The sequence below is a fragment of the Corylus avellana genome, chromosome ca3 (genome assembly GCF_901000735.1).
Source record: "Corylus avellana chromosome ca3, CavTom2PMs-1.0".
Classification (NCBI taxonomy): domain Eukaryota; kingdom Viridiplantae; phylum Streptophyta; class Magnoliopsida; order Fagales; family Betulaceae; genus Corylus; species Corylus avellana.
In genome coordinates this window covers 22,305,568-22,320,535 of record NC_081543.1, presented here as the reverse complement: position 1 = coordinate 22,320,535, position 14,968 = coordinate 22,305,568, and the positions used below count along the sequence as shown (strand labels likewise).

At 35.1% G+C, this 14,968-nt stretch overlaps 1 protein-coding gene across 1 annotated transcript; it reads right to left on the bottom strand.

The window, feature by feature from the left end:
* Positions 1 to 470: 470 nt before the first annotated feature.
* On the bottom strand, positions 471 to 7,383 carry LOC132174271 (long chain acyl-CoA synthetase 4). Its single transcript, XM_059585956.1, has 19 exons — positions 7,038 to 7,383; positions 6,217 to 6,280; positions 6,011 to 6,100; positions 5,809 to 5,905; positions 5,644 to 5,658; positions 5,324 to 5,400; positions 5,065 to 5,104; positions 4,890 to 4,984; positions 4,296 to 4,463; positions 3,992 to 4,102; positions 3,830 to 3,917; positions 3,512 to 3,578; positions 2,940 to 3,015; positions 2,704 to 2,821; positions 2,328 to 2,573; positions 2,095 to 2,234; positions 1,350 to 1,532; positions 1,132 to 1,251; positions 471 to 900 (listed from the first exon to the last, which is right to left on the bottom strand). Exons 1-19 carry the CDS (start codon positions 7,187 to 7,189, stop codon positions 859 to 861), a joined length of 1,989 nt encoding a protein of 662 aa, XP_059441939.1. The 5' UTR covers positions 7,190 to 7,383; the 3' UTR covers positions 471 to 858.
* Positions 7,384 to 14,968: the final 7,585 nt, after the last annotated feature.

Below are 14,968 nucleotides of genomic sequence, written 5' to 3'. Positions count from 1 at the left end.
AACTTAGCCTCAACATAATTAGGATTAATTATTTGGTTTTTTTTTTCTAATTTTTAAAATCATGAGTGAATAGGCATTAAATGGACAAAAATGGAAACGTGCCAGCAGAACAGGATCTAATGCAGAGACATTGCCGTGTCCGCATCATCCAATTTTGTCCTGACAAAGTAACTCCCACAACGACCTTTACCATAAAAGTCCTATCACATCTCTACAATCTAAAGCCAAACGGCAAACTATCAATTAATGTCAGAAAGCCAAGGTTAATGCCTCTGTACTAAGTTACTAACACCTGCCGTCGTTAGAGTATAGTCCCTATCACGAATTAAGATCTGGACACGCAATTATAATAGACCCTCACAGGACTACCCCTTGTAACAACGCCTTGGAGAAATACTAAATACACTTTTACTCCTACTCCCCACACTCAAATCATAAAATTCAATAATAATTCATCAAAAATCTAACGGTTAAAAAAGTATAAAAGCGGAAATATGTATAACATTTCTCCAATTCCGAATCCTCTATGCCATCTTGACCGTCGATAACTCTTCAACACTAGGTTATCAACATCACCACAACCATCAACCCGAATGTCATGGGCAGATGAAGTGACCAGTAAATCACTGTAAAACACACTTGATGTGTGAAATCATGCACCATATATAAGCTATATGATGAATTGTAACTTTTGTCTAAGGTATCAAGAAAGGGGTGATTAATACAGGAAACTGCAAATAGAAATTTTAATTTAAATAAATCAGCTGATTTATCTATAAGCGTATATACAGTCAAGAATAAAAAAGGGCAGGTTAAATAGGAGAAAACTAAGGGTCCAGAAGCAAATTCCAATCACGCTCAGGGCTTGTTTCCGCTCTTGTACATGTTGTCAATGACATTCTGTGCAACAAAAATATCCAAGTCAGTAGTTTCACAACAAAGATCTTCTATTGTAGATAAAATATATATATATATATATATATATATATATATATAAACAATTCTTAATAGTGAATTGGCACATTGACATCGATTAAATTAGATAATCATAATTGGATTTTGGCTAAAAAATCAGTCCTCAAGTGAATAGGAAGTTCACACAATGTATGTCAGAGAACAAAAAGGAGAGACCTTATAATATTTAAGCAACTGGGGCCTCTTCTTCTTATAGGTTGGAGTGATAAGGTCGCGTTCCATGTCAAACGGCTCGGGATCAAAGTGAATAGCTCTAATAAACTCAAAACCTTTCAACTGCCAAGAACAAAAGGGTAAGAACACAAAAGAGCTTAGTCATCATAAGTCAGAAATCTATTCATTGACCAGGTTCTCAAAGAAAACAAGCTAGCAACCTTTTTTTCTTTAGCAATCTTTGCGAGCTCCCCAAGAATGTACTCCTTTGCCCTAGGATTTTCACACAGAGAATTGAAATCCCCAGTGACTCTGTTTTCTTCAGCCCAATGCTCAAGTGCTTGCTTGTTGGGGTTCACAACAGCGACAAGGAAGGACTCAAAGCTGTTTCCATACACCCATATCTAAAATTGAAAGGGTAATTACAGTGTCAAACTAGCATGAGATTTTTCTGCGTCGATCAAAGCTGCAATAATAAACTGAGCCATCCCATGTAAACTAAACTAAACCTTTGAAATCATATGTCCTTCATAAGAAAAGAATAACCATACGATTAAGTTGATAGAAGAATTTTGTCACCTCTTCTGAACTGTCTCCACAGAAGAGGTGACCATATTGAGCCTGCTAGCATTATATCATACTTCTACGCAGGTTAAGACACAGAGATCTTGCAGGTAGACATGTATGTGTGATGTGGATCAATGTAGCATTGACATGGCATCACAAGTAAAACATCATATGAACATGCTGACACTGCATATTCTCCATAGTTATAACCATTTTTGCTGTGTTCAAAAGCGGCTGTGCTACTTAGATTCGTGCAGGTGTGAAGGGCCATAGCCACAAATGACAATATGTGTAGAAGTATCCATGCTACCTACTGTGTAATAGAAGAAAGAGAAAGAGGAAAACAAAAGCATATGCATCCAGTGAAACCAAAATATAGTTTGTTACTGAGAGGCATACCGAATCTATAGCAGTTACAAGAGAATAAATGTTCTCCAAGTTTTCAACAGCAACATATTCTCCTTGAGAAAGCTTGAATATATTCTTCTTTCGGTCAATGATTTTCAAGCTTCCATCTTGCTGCCACTCACCGACATCCCCTGATGCAAAGATCATCATCAGCAAGGTTAAGTGAGAAGTCAATTAATAATTAGGACTAAATTTAAATCAAACAAGACCATGATATGGCAAACCTGTATGGAACCACCCATCAATCATGACCTCTTTGGTGAGGTCTTCACGTTTGTAGTACCCTGAAAACAATGTCTTTCCTCTTATACATACTTCTCCCCGGGGTGTGTCTGAAAGGGCATCATATCCCATTTCAGGAACAGATTCTAGGCAGACATCCACATTGGGCACCGGAGGGCCTACTGTACCAAGCATTGCCAGTTCATTTGGTAGTGAGACGAATGTCCCCGCACAAGTTTCGGTCAGACCTACATTAACATTGACACAGAATAACATGATCCATGCTCATCATGTAATAGCAACACATAGGCATTCAATGCAAGCCCAAAAAGAAAAAGAAGGCATCTAGTAAGCAGTAACTTCTGAAGATTGGCATACCATATCCTTGTATAACATGAGCACATGCCACCACTCGCAGGAATTCTTCTACATGAGTGGAAAGAGGTGCTGCTCCAGACAGAATAAGGCGAACCCTACCCCCCAACCCTTGCTTCACCTGCGGATGTCACAAAAAACCAATGAGATACAAAAAGTAAAGAGGGTGTAGATACGGCCAGTGTTAATAATGTCTAAAGGGAGGAGCATGGGAAGACAAAAATGTATATTTCCACCACCTGACTAAAGACAATTTTATCACAAATTTGAGATGCCTCTTCATGTTTACTCCCCTTCCGCATGTTATGCAACTTGCTGCAGCAATCAAAATATATTGAAAAAGGCCATAATCAGATTAATAAACAATATCAAAGTGATCACCAGGCATTAAAAGCACTAAATACAACTCAAATGAACTCGATATACCAACTAAATGTAGTTGGCTAAATTTAGCTGTCGGCTCAAAGAAAGTGACAATCCATGCATAACAATAAAATAGATGATAATATTAGCAGAAGTAATGATTGTCACAAAATGGAATTTAACATGTAGAATGTATTAAGAGAAGACGATTGGTGAATGATCTCTTGGGGGTGTGGGGGGGAATATTAATTGATAAATTTATTTTACTAGGAATAACATTATTTATCCACAAGAACGCAAGTGTAACATATTTTTTATTGATCTCACGTAAATTCAATGGAGTCAAATGTATGTTGCCTTATATCTGAATAAACAAAGATATTTACAAGCAAACCTCATTTTTTTTCTTATTTACACAAGGTAATTGGAGAATTTGAATAGAACTTACTATGAGTATGCAAAATTGAACACTGTCTTTTTCAAAAAGCCTCCTGAGGAAATCTTCTGATTCAAACCTGAAAGTTGGCAGAGCAGTTATGATACCTTATAGTTGGAGATGCAAATTTTCTAATGCATTTTTTTCACAGTAAAAATGAAAGAATTAGAAGGTAAAAGGTGCAATTCAGTGCCCCGGCTAAAATGATGCACACAGCAAAAGGGCATTTTCCTTACTGAAATGTTAAATCTCTTGATAACTTCCCACATGGACAAAAAGACACAGATAAATCAAACTCATTAGCACGCTTAGCCAAACGAGAAAGTTCACCTGTGTAAATTCTATCTAACACACGGGGGACAGCACAGAAAATAGTTGGTTTTAGCTCCGCAATGTCCTCGAGCAATAGTTTGACATCCTGCAGAAATAAAAATAAGCAAGTATGATATTGAACTTTCATAGAGTGAGAAAATAATTAGCAATCACACTCACCCCACGCCAGAACCCTATTGAGGCACCACATAAAATAAATAGCTCCTCAATCACCCGATCAAAGATGTGCGCCAGAGGAAGATATGAAAGATATACATCCTTCTCTTCAAGCTATTAATAAGAAAAAGAAAATATATGTGAGAAGTCAGTATTTTACGATAAAAGGACTAATCAAATTAGATGACCATATGGATGGGTCAGTGTCTCGTGTCAAGAACAAATGAAGTTCTACTTGCTACATTTTTAGACGATTGTTTTTATTCATGTTTACCTAAAAGAAAAGTTAAAATGAGAAGGAAATCACCGTTTCTTTAACACTATCTAGCAGGCATTTCACCCCAGATAAAAGATCAATAATGCTATCATTGGATATCATTACACCCTTGGGATCACCAGTAGTTCCACTGGTATACATTATAGTACACACGTCACTTTTCTTTTTCACTGGAAGATCAAATTGTTTACCATCACCCTGCCAGGAACAGGCATCCAAAACTTGTGTCAGAACTAGTAACCATATACAAATAACAAGGGCATAGAAAAAATATCATTTTCCCCAGGTTCATGAATAACAATGACCATTAGAGAAATAAGTCAAACAATTTTACATTCAAAAATATATAGACATATAACAAAACTATTCATAGAACATGCCACTTCCAGCTTGAATCTTTGCCTTGAATGTTATAATTCATTTTTTTCCCAGTAATTATAACACGACCAACAGTGTTGTAGTAAAATATAGATAAGTCATACAAACAATGTTCTCCATAATATGATCATTTATGGAAAACATTCACCATTATACAAGAACGGCGCATTTTCTTGAATCTAAATTCACAACTATTAACAAAACAACAAAACAAAAGAAGCATAAAAGTCAAATAAAAAAGCCTACCAGTTGCAAAAACTCATCCCATGAATATATTGCTAATCCAAATTTCTCAACTTCCTCCTTTTGTTCAGGTGTAACCTTGCCAAAGCTCACAAGTGCTATATAGTAAAAATATATATAATTATCTCTTATTGCAATATGCATAAATAAAGGAATCTAGACGACAAGCCTCACTTACTTTTGAGGTACTTTGTTGTGTTGGGAAATGTTTTCAACACCTGAAAGGGCAATGTATAAGCAAGGAAAAAAAAATCTTAACATATAAAAATGGTACAAAAAAACTCCCAAAATGCCACAAATGTTCACTATTACAGCGATCATAGCCTAAAAGGTGACCTATTCAAGTAACAATCAACTGTAGAATGACTGCAGTATCCTACTGAGATCCACCCATAATAACTTTAGTCAAAACACAAAGTAAACATAAACAAGTGTACCTCAGAAATTTTTTTCTCTTCAGCAAAAGCAATTGAAACCTCTGCATGGTTTATAACAAATTCAATAGCACCAGCACCTAATCAACAAATCAGAAGAGATCAAACAGTCGTCAACACTATATTTAAGGTGATGCTTCAGATTTAGGTTAATGCATATACATAGTTCAGCTTTGGAAAGGATGTTAAACGCCTTATACATAACAGACGATCAGCCACATAATAAAAATACTTAGTACCCAGAGAAAGTACATGGGCCTGTGTTTTAGTTAAGTTAATTGCATATTAATGTAGAACCATGCTGTAGAAGTGGATATGCATACCTAAAGTGTCATATAAAAAGAAGGTTTTCCACAATCAGAAGCGCACATGAGCATTACAAAGGGCTACATTAGGTTTTCAGTGTTAATCAAAATCTCAAGAGAAAAAAAAAAGCCATTAGGAGTGAGGAAATCTACTCCACTAGCATGTTTTCTGTCATGACTGACAAGAGGGGTGGGGTGGGAAATCAAAGAAAAAAAAAGGGACCTCCATGCTTATTATCCACTCTGGGCAATTCGCACCGTAAATACCACATTTTGCTCCCTACAATCCAGCAATAAATAAAGTTAAGACAAATAAGTGGATGATTCTTCAAACAAAGTATTGGGCAAAAGGTAAAATTGCACTGATACAAGCTAGTAAACTTACTTCCCCAAAACCACAACTTCGCATTGCATTTCCCACTTTAATCACCAAGTCATATACTTCTTTATAAGTTTTCCACACATATTTACCAGGCTGCAAAGACATGAGCCACACATTAGAGTATAGCTCAAAGTCGAAACAGGTCGTCTAACAGCAAAGGTAACCACTGAGAGTCAAACCCACATAAACTATTTCCAAGATCTATTTACCTTCCCATTCACAATTTCACGACGACCAAGCATCGGATTCGCAGGACATCTCTCCACAGTCATGCTGTAAAAAGTACACGAAAAATTGCGAGGGACTATCATTTCTCTAAAAGAATGGAAATCATTTCTCTTTCAATTTTTCAGAACTAACAGCATTTGTTGCAGTCTCTTATGGGAAAAAAAATGAAACTAAATAAATACTTGTCAAGGGCCATAAGCATGCATAAAACTAAGCAAGGTTCTGAAACAAGCAAAATTCAGAACTATTTATCTTCAAGAAAATTAAGCGCTTTGGAAAATATTCACAAAAGCTAAAGCACATGCACAAACAAACAGCTAATTTTTAGCTCTTTTTTTAATTTCCAACACTTTGATCCGGTTTTACTACAAATTAAAGTCGCTGAAATCCTTAATTTCACAATTTAAAAAAAAAAAAGTTTATTCATCAAAAAGTCATCAAAAAATAGAAAAGTTCATCGAATATGCAATTGAAATACTCAAAATTTTCCCAGAAGAACCATTGATGTGCTAAATTTTGAACCATTAGATTCTGATAATAGTGCCTAAAAATTCGCAAAAGCACCTACTCTTCAACGTCAAAATTCGAATAAATCCAACTCGAAAACAGAATTCTAAGGCATACTGAAACTGGAAAGAAAAAAGAAATCAACTCTTTCCGTTTTAGATTCGTCCTAACTCTTTTCCTATTTCAAAACCACAAACAACAAAGAGAAACACAGAGAGAAACTCAAAAAGTTTTTTTTTTTTTTTCCGGTCTCCTGGCTTTCTCAGCGACCAAACAAAGACATAAGAATCCGTACCGGAACACATCCCAGCAACTTTCCATTCCTCCAATCGGCTCCGGAAACCCTCCCTTCGCGAAAAGGCTCCGGTAAACCGGTCCGGTCGAAGGCCTCCCGTCCTTGGCCTCCTTCGCCTTCTCCACCTCCACTAGGAACTTCTTCGGCGACATTCTCAACTCTCTCTCTCTCTCTCGGTGAATCTGATCGATCGCCTTCCGACAAATCTGAATGCTTTATATTGATCAAGAGAAAGAGCAATAGCAAGAAAAATTAAGCAATTAGGTAGCTGTGGGTGGCCAGCCGCAGTAGCGAAAGTGGTAAATACGATTTCTTTTTTATTTTTTATTTTATTTATTCTTCTGTTTAGATTGTTTTTATGAGGCTAACGCTCCTGACTGACTTGTCGACGGAAAGCGACAGCCAGCATGTTTTAACAAGGGAAGTGATTCCGTTTGGTCAACAGCAATGTTGAATTTGAAATCTTGACGGACCTGGGAAGATCTAGATCAGGTTTGAATTGTCGTCCGCCGTCTGATTTGAGTCTTGGGTTTAGATCTGTGATGGGACGGTCAATTACTAAGAGGGATTATAATAGTTACAGATATTATGGATGAGAAAACTTCACAAGCGACTCAGGAATATCCACGCATTTTGAAAAAATTCCACAAAGTTTAAAAAATTTCATTTTTATTCCTCTTACTTTCGATTTGATGGAATCTACTTTTTTATTAGGATATGACTTTAAATCTTAATATATGCTATAAAAAACACCAAAATACCCTCTAATTTTCATTTTCTAAATATTTTTAAAATTTTCTAACTTTTTTTAATGACTTATTTTTTAAAATTTTTAATTTGAAATTTTATAAAAGTTTAGGAATTTAAAGATCATTTCATATTTTTTACTGTTTGTTTTAACGTTTGATGAGAGATTGCATCAGATTAAAAGTTAAGTGAGTAAAATTAAAAGTTTTTAAACTTTGAATGAGTCATATCAAAACACGTTAAAGTTCATAAAAGTTTTGCGGTAATTTCACTTTACACCTTTGAATTACCACGCGATTTGACATACCCCCGAACTTTAAAACCTTTCAATTTGGACCCCTGAACTTTCAATTGCAATCAATTTGAGCCCCTCCGTCAAATTGAATTGTTAACCTCAAACAGAATCGTCCTCATGTGACCTGCACGCGATTATTTTACCTTGTTCATACCCGTTATACCCTCATTCTCATCTTCACCCTCACCCTTACTACCCTATATGTCCAACACGACCCACATGAAGATGAAGACCCACTCGAAGCTAAAGACCCACTACCAAGCTAAAGAACAAAAGTGAAAGCTGAGGAACTAGCTTCCACCCATTCGAAGCCGAAGAACGAAAGTCTCACCAACACATGTTGGGATGTCTGAAAGGGCATAAGCGAGACTTAGTACCGGGGAGGTGACGATGGTGAAAGATGGAGAACTCCGAAGGTGAGGTAAGCGAATGAGGATTGAGCTATCCAATTTGCAAATGTGGGAGCAAAGTAGTGATCAAAACAACTTGCACAACTAAAAATAATAGCAAAGGCTTTTATGCCTATGTAAATTATTTGGTAACATGTGTTTGAGAATTTAATTTTTCACAGAAATTTAATTTTTCTCATTATGCCTAAATCCTTTAGTAATAAGTTAAAGCCTAATTTGTGTGATTATGCATAATGAAAAAAATTATAGTTGCAATTTTTTTAAATGGGTTGAACCAGAAATTTGTATGTGCGATGATCGAATGATGTTGATGTTGATGGACATAAAAAAATAATAATAATAATAATAATTAATTAATTAATTTCTTTTTTTCAAGGATGGTCCAACCATTTAAATCAGCTCATAGAAGTAATTCAACCACCCAATTCCAAAAAATTTGGTGGCAAAACCATTCCAAATTAAAGTTGGCAATTTTTAACATGACTCACGAATTTAGTACGAATTTAACGAAATTAGTTGGTTAGCGTTAAAAAGTCTAACATGTTTAATTAAACGCGTCAGATTATGGTTGACATCAATAATCTTATATTTATACTTCGACAGACAAGCAACATAAAGGGCTAACAACTTTTGATACAACTCACGAATCTGACATGAAATTCGTTTGTTAGAATTGATGAATTTGACATGTTTAATTAAATGAATTAGAATAGTGTTAACCTATATAGTCGTTGTTGGGTAATGGATCGGCCAGTATAACCACAATGATGCACCTATGTTAACCTATGTTGCCCGTTAAAAGTACCTCCATGGTGCACCTCAAACATCATAAAATGTATACCCATCACGTATCCTGCAACATTCATTACATTGAAAGGTTTGAATGTGCAATACAATACCCCAAAATAAAACACTAAAAACTAATATAATGAGAAAGTTGTAAATGTTCAATACAATACCCCTATTTAGGTGTAAAAGCAGATGACACAAACATTAATACAATACACCTATTTAGGTGTAAAAGCATATGACACAAACATTTATCAAAAAATGACACTCAACATATTTAATTATTGGAACATAATGCATATTGGTCCAATACACTAGCAGCAAAGGACTACATTACCCCTATACTCAGACCTGCCAATATGCATTTACATTTGTGCCTTTTAAAGTCAGCAACCAAACATGAAAAGTACAATGAAAAGTAATGGAAGGGACCACTTTATTCAATGTATAAAATTCATACTGCTAATCACGTGTCAAACGCAAGCACCAACTAGGGGACCACACTTAGATCAGAAAAACAAAAACAAAATTAAGGGGCCATACTTTAGCAATAAACAAAGACTACCAATGACAAGATGACCAAATATATGACAACTTTTAACAAAATTATCAGAAAACAACTTTCAAAAAAGACGAGAAGATGACCCACTTCAAATAAATAATACCATAAACTAAATACTCCACAAAATCCCTTCCACAAGCATTACATGCAAAACCCCCCAAATATCTAATACAAATAGTTGATCAAACACAACTTTCAGAAAATATCAAATACAAAGCATAAAATATAAATTTAGGGATAGCTAAACTTACTTGATTATTGTAATACCCCGAAATATATACCTAGAAGAAAGTTGATCTTAATATCAAGGATAAAGACGATTTGCAATTTTATTAAGATTTATATGAAGTTAGGTAAATAGGCTTAATATGAAAGATGATGGAAAATTGCTAGTTAGAATTTTAGTAGGTTATTGAAAGAAAAGTCACATTGTATTGGATGGCGAAAATTCAATGAGTGACCTTAAATAAAACTATTTTAAGACCTTATAGAATGACGAGAAAGGAAGATTTAAAAAGTAGTTTCATGATTTTTGGACGCTTGTAGAAGGAGCTATGATTTTTAGAAGATGCAAGTGTCAAAACAGGAATTTCAATCAAACAGAGGCAACGAATTTCGAGGGGCTTTTGAGGTACCAAACAGTTATGGGTTGCTATGATCTTTGGATATGTTGTGCGTCTTTGAATGAGGAAAATTTCAAGCCAAATTTTGTGTCATTTGGATTTAAATTGAAAAATTTATAATTTCTCCAAGTTTAATAGGTCAAGCTGTCGAATACTCAAAGTACCTGTGATTTGGGAATTGTTTGGATGGGTTGATGAACCTGGTAGACCACGATTTTTAGGTATGTGGTAGTCAGAAGGATTATATTTATTGAGGATTAATTTTATATATATATAAAAGTAGGATTTTTTTTTAACCAATTAGAGGCCTTCTAGAAATCTAATAGATACTTAATTGTTTACTTAAAATTCCCTAATCACCTTAGCCCCAAGAAATGAACCCAAACCGACGTGTCATTGTTCATCCCTTTCCTTGACACTTGTATTTCATGCCAGCCCAATCAGCTATTTTGAAGCCACCTACTCTACACATGTCCTTCAGCATGGTTTCACAATTTCTCTCTCGACACTTGTCTTGTGATGATGACTGCATGTGGCAAACATTTCGGACTTCACGCCACGCCACTGCCCACGCCCACGCCACGGCCATGCCACCGCCGCTCCTCCACTGCCGGCCTCTCTCTCTCGCCGCTCCTCCACTCCTCAGTCCTCAGATTCCTCACGCAGCCCCATGCCACACCACCGCCGCTCCTCATCTCCTCTACTGCCGCGCTCTCTCTCTTCCGCCGATGTCGCATCCAGTATGTATGTCTCTCTTCAGTCTCTTGTTCTTTTAAGTCTCATGCTCTGATTTTGTGGGATTTGCTTGGCTTGGTAGATGGTTGTTGTTTGCACATGATTTTGTGGAATTTGCTTGGTATGTGGTTGTTGTTAGAAGACTCTCTCTCACCGGTCACTCTCTCTCAGAAGACATTTTCTTTCCTCTCAAACTCTCTCTCTCACCGGTCACTCTCTCTCAGAAGACGTTTTTTTTCTCTCAAACTCTCTCTCTCGGACCAGATGAACTGCTTGCAGTTCATCTGAACGAAATCTTGTTGTTCACCTCAGTTGTCAACAAATAATTGTGCAGGTTTACATCACTTGGTCTTATCTCAAGGTTCCTTTAATTCTTTCAGTCCTTTGTCTTTGTGGCTTAAATGAATTGTTAATTTGTTAGTTTGTTAGATATATATTTTTTATTCATCAATATATTTTTTGTTATATTTTTGTGGCTTAAATGCATTGTTAATTTGTTAATTTGTAGTCTTGCAAATTGCAAGTTTCAATGTTGCAGAGGGAGTGGGCGTGGAGTGTGAACTTAGTGGCCAAGTGTCCCAAGTGTGAAGTGTCAAGTGAGTGTGTGTTAGTGGCTTAGTGAATTAGAAAAAAAATTAAATTAAATAATGGCCTAGACTGCTTAGTTAATAGTTATTAGTTGGTGTGGGTTGTATCTGTATGGCTTAGTTGTTAAAGATTAAAACTAACATTTTGACTTAAAACTAATTTTTAAGATTTCATGATATTAAAATTTGGATTATTTTTATTATTGTAGGCTGCAACATTGTTTTGGCTTGTCTTAGAATCTCAATATTATTGTTGTTGGGAGCTTTAGGAGAAACAATTCATACAATTTTTCTTGAACCACATAGATTGTGCTTAGTTTATATTGCTAATAATTTATGCTATTGTGTGTTAATGCCATAAGATTAAGATTTTGAATAAGTATTTACTGTATTTTGATGTAGAAAAATTATACAAGTTTTGTTTTTAGCTTTCATTGTTGTTTTTAGCCTAAAATTGCTAAACACAATTTGACAACAAATAATGTGTTTGATGAATGACAAAGAATGAATGCTTACTTAATTCTAGTTTTGTGGTAGCGTTACTAAATCTAGTTTGATTCTTACTTGAAGCCTTGAACTTATTTTTAACTAACTTACTAACGATTATGTGTGTACGTGATTAACGAAGATTCGGTTGTATTCGATGATGATGTGGTTGAAATAAATACAATAGAAGATCCTTCTGTTCATACGAATCAGATGACGAACAAAAGGGTCCAGAAGAAGCGTAAGAAGACCTCAGCAGTTTGAACCCATTTTGATGAAGTTCCTTCTAAAGATCCAAATGACCCAAGGATATGAGCAAAATGCAAGTTTTGTGATCATAAATATATAGCTAACAGTTCACATGGAACTGGAAATCTACAGAAGCATATGAAGGTTTGTGGGAGGAAAAATAATAATGATATTTAGCAATTGCTTCTATCTAGAGATCAAGGAACTCTGTCAGTAAGTCCTCAAAATTTTGTCCTAAAAGATATAAAGAATTGTTGGTTGCTACGATTATTAAGCATGACTTGCCATTTTCATATGTTGAATATGATGGTGTAAGAGAGATGCATAGATACTTGCGTAGTGATGTACCATTAATCTCTAGAAATACTGCTAAGGCTGAATTGGTTAAGATGCATATGTTGAAAAAACAAAAGGTTAAGTCTTTGTTAATTGTTTGTCCTAGGAGGATTAGTTTTACATCTGATTTGTGGACTTCTTTGAAAACTGATGGGTATATTTGCCTTACTGCACATTTTATTGACAAAAATTGGGTATCATCTAAAATGGTGATAAGCTTTTCATTTATGCCCCCACCACATAATGGTGAATCTTTGGCTGACAAGATAGATAGTTTGGTACAAGAGTGGGGAATTGATAAAAATGTTTTCTCTATAACATTAGATAATGCTTCTACTAATGATGGCTGTGTTGAGAAACGGAAACAAACATTAAACATGAGAAAAGCCCTTCTTTGTGAAGGTGAGTTGTTTCATATGCGTTGTTGTGCCCATATTCTTAATTTGATTGTGTAAGATGGATTGAAAGAGATCACTGATGCTATTCAAAATATTCGAGATAGTGTTAAGTATTTTAGAGGATCACAAGTGAGAAAACAAAGTTTTCTTCATGCTGTCAATCAAATGTCATTGGACAATAACAAGGGGTTAAGACAAGATGTGCCAACCAGATGGAATTCGACATATCTTATGCTTGAGAGTGCTATTCACTATAGGCGTGCTTTTGCTTATTTGGAGATGACTGATAAAAACTATAAGTTTTGTCCTAGTTCACTTGAGTGAGAAAGGGTGATTGATATTAGTACTTTCTTAAGCTGCTTTTATCGTGTTACATGTGCTTTTTCTGGTACCAAATATCCCACAGCCAATTTATACTTTCCTGTAGTTGCATTGATTTATGTGAACTTGAGGCAAGAAGTTGCGAGCGAAGATGGGTATAAGAGATTAATGGCAAATCAAATGCTCACCAAATTTGAGAAATATTGGTCAGAATTTAGTGTAGCGTTGGCCATTACAGTTGTCTTGGATCCTCGTTACAAGCTTCGGCTTGTAAAATACTACTATATGAAGATTTATGGAGCTGATTCTGAAGAGTATAATAATGTTTATAACAAGTTAATCAAACTTTTTATGGAGTATAGTACTCTTACAACTTCAAGCTCCACAGTCGTTCGGCTACAAGAAGACCCAGATTGAGAAAAGGTGAATAATATTATAAGTTTTTTAGCTCATTAGTAACTTACTAACTTAGTATATTATATATATACTCATAACCACTTACTAATTTTATGTTTATATTCTCTCTGTTCATGTAGGAATTTCTAGCATTTGATGGAGTCGATTCTGATGCACAAAAGACTCAATTAGAACTTTATTTGGACGAGCCCAAGTATGTGGAAAAGAATACGACATTTGACATTCTTTCATTTTGGAAAGGAAATGAATTTCGTTATCCTGAAGTAGCTACTATGACTCGTGATATTTTGAGTATTCCTATTTCGACTGTTGCTTCAGAATCCACTTTTAGTGTTGGTGGACGTGTGATTGATCAGTATAGGAGTTCACTTAAACCTGATATTGTTGAGGCGTTAATTTGCACTAGAGATTGGTTATATGGACAGTAAGGTAATATTAGTTATTTGCATATTAAATTTTTTTTTCATTTACTTGTATTTTTTATCTTACTTTAATGACATTAATTTCTCTTATCTTTTGATATAGAACAAGCTTTAATGACAGTAGATAATGAAGAAGAGGATGTTCTGATATTAGATAGTATCAATTCCTGTGAGATTCCAAGTTCATTTGGAGCATGTTAAAATGAGCATATTTGTGGATCATTCAACTATTCAAGAGTGGATAACAAGTGGCAAAAATGAGAACCTAATTTGTATTTGTAAATTTGTAATGATGTAGTTTTTTTTTTTTTTTTTTTGTTATTTGATTAGACAATTATGTCTATTAACTTATAACTATTAAGTGATTTGGTGTGGCTAGCTTGCTAGGAGTTTAATTTCAAGAGATAATTGCTAAAAATATTATTATTTTTTTTAAAAAAAAAAAAAAAATCATTTTTAAATTAAACGGGTAAACGGGTCGTGTCGACTCAGCATGGCCCGTTATTTTAAACGGGTCTCACGGGTCATGTCAGTTGACCCGTGAAAAAACCCGT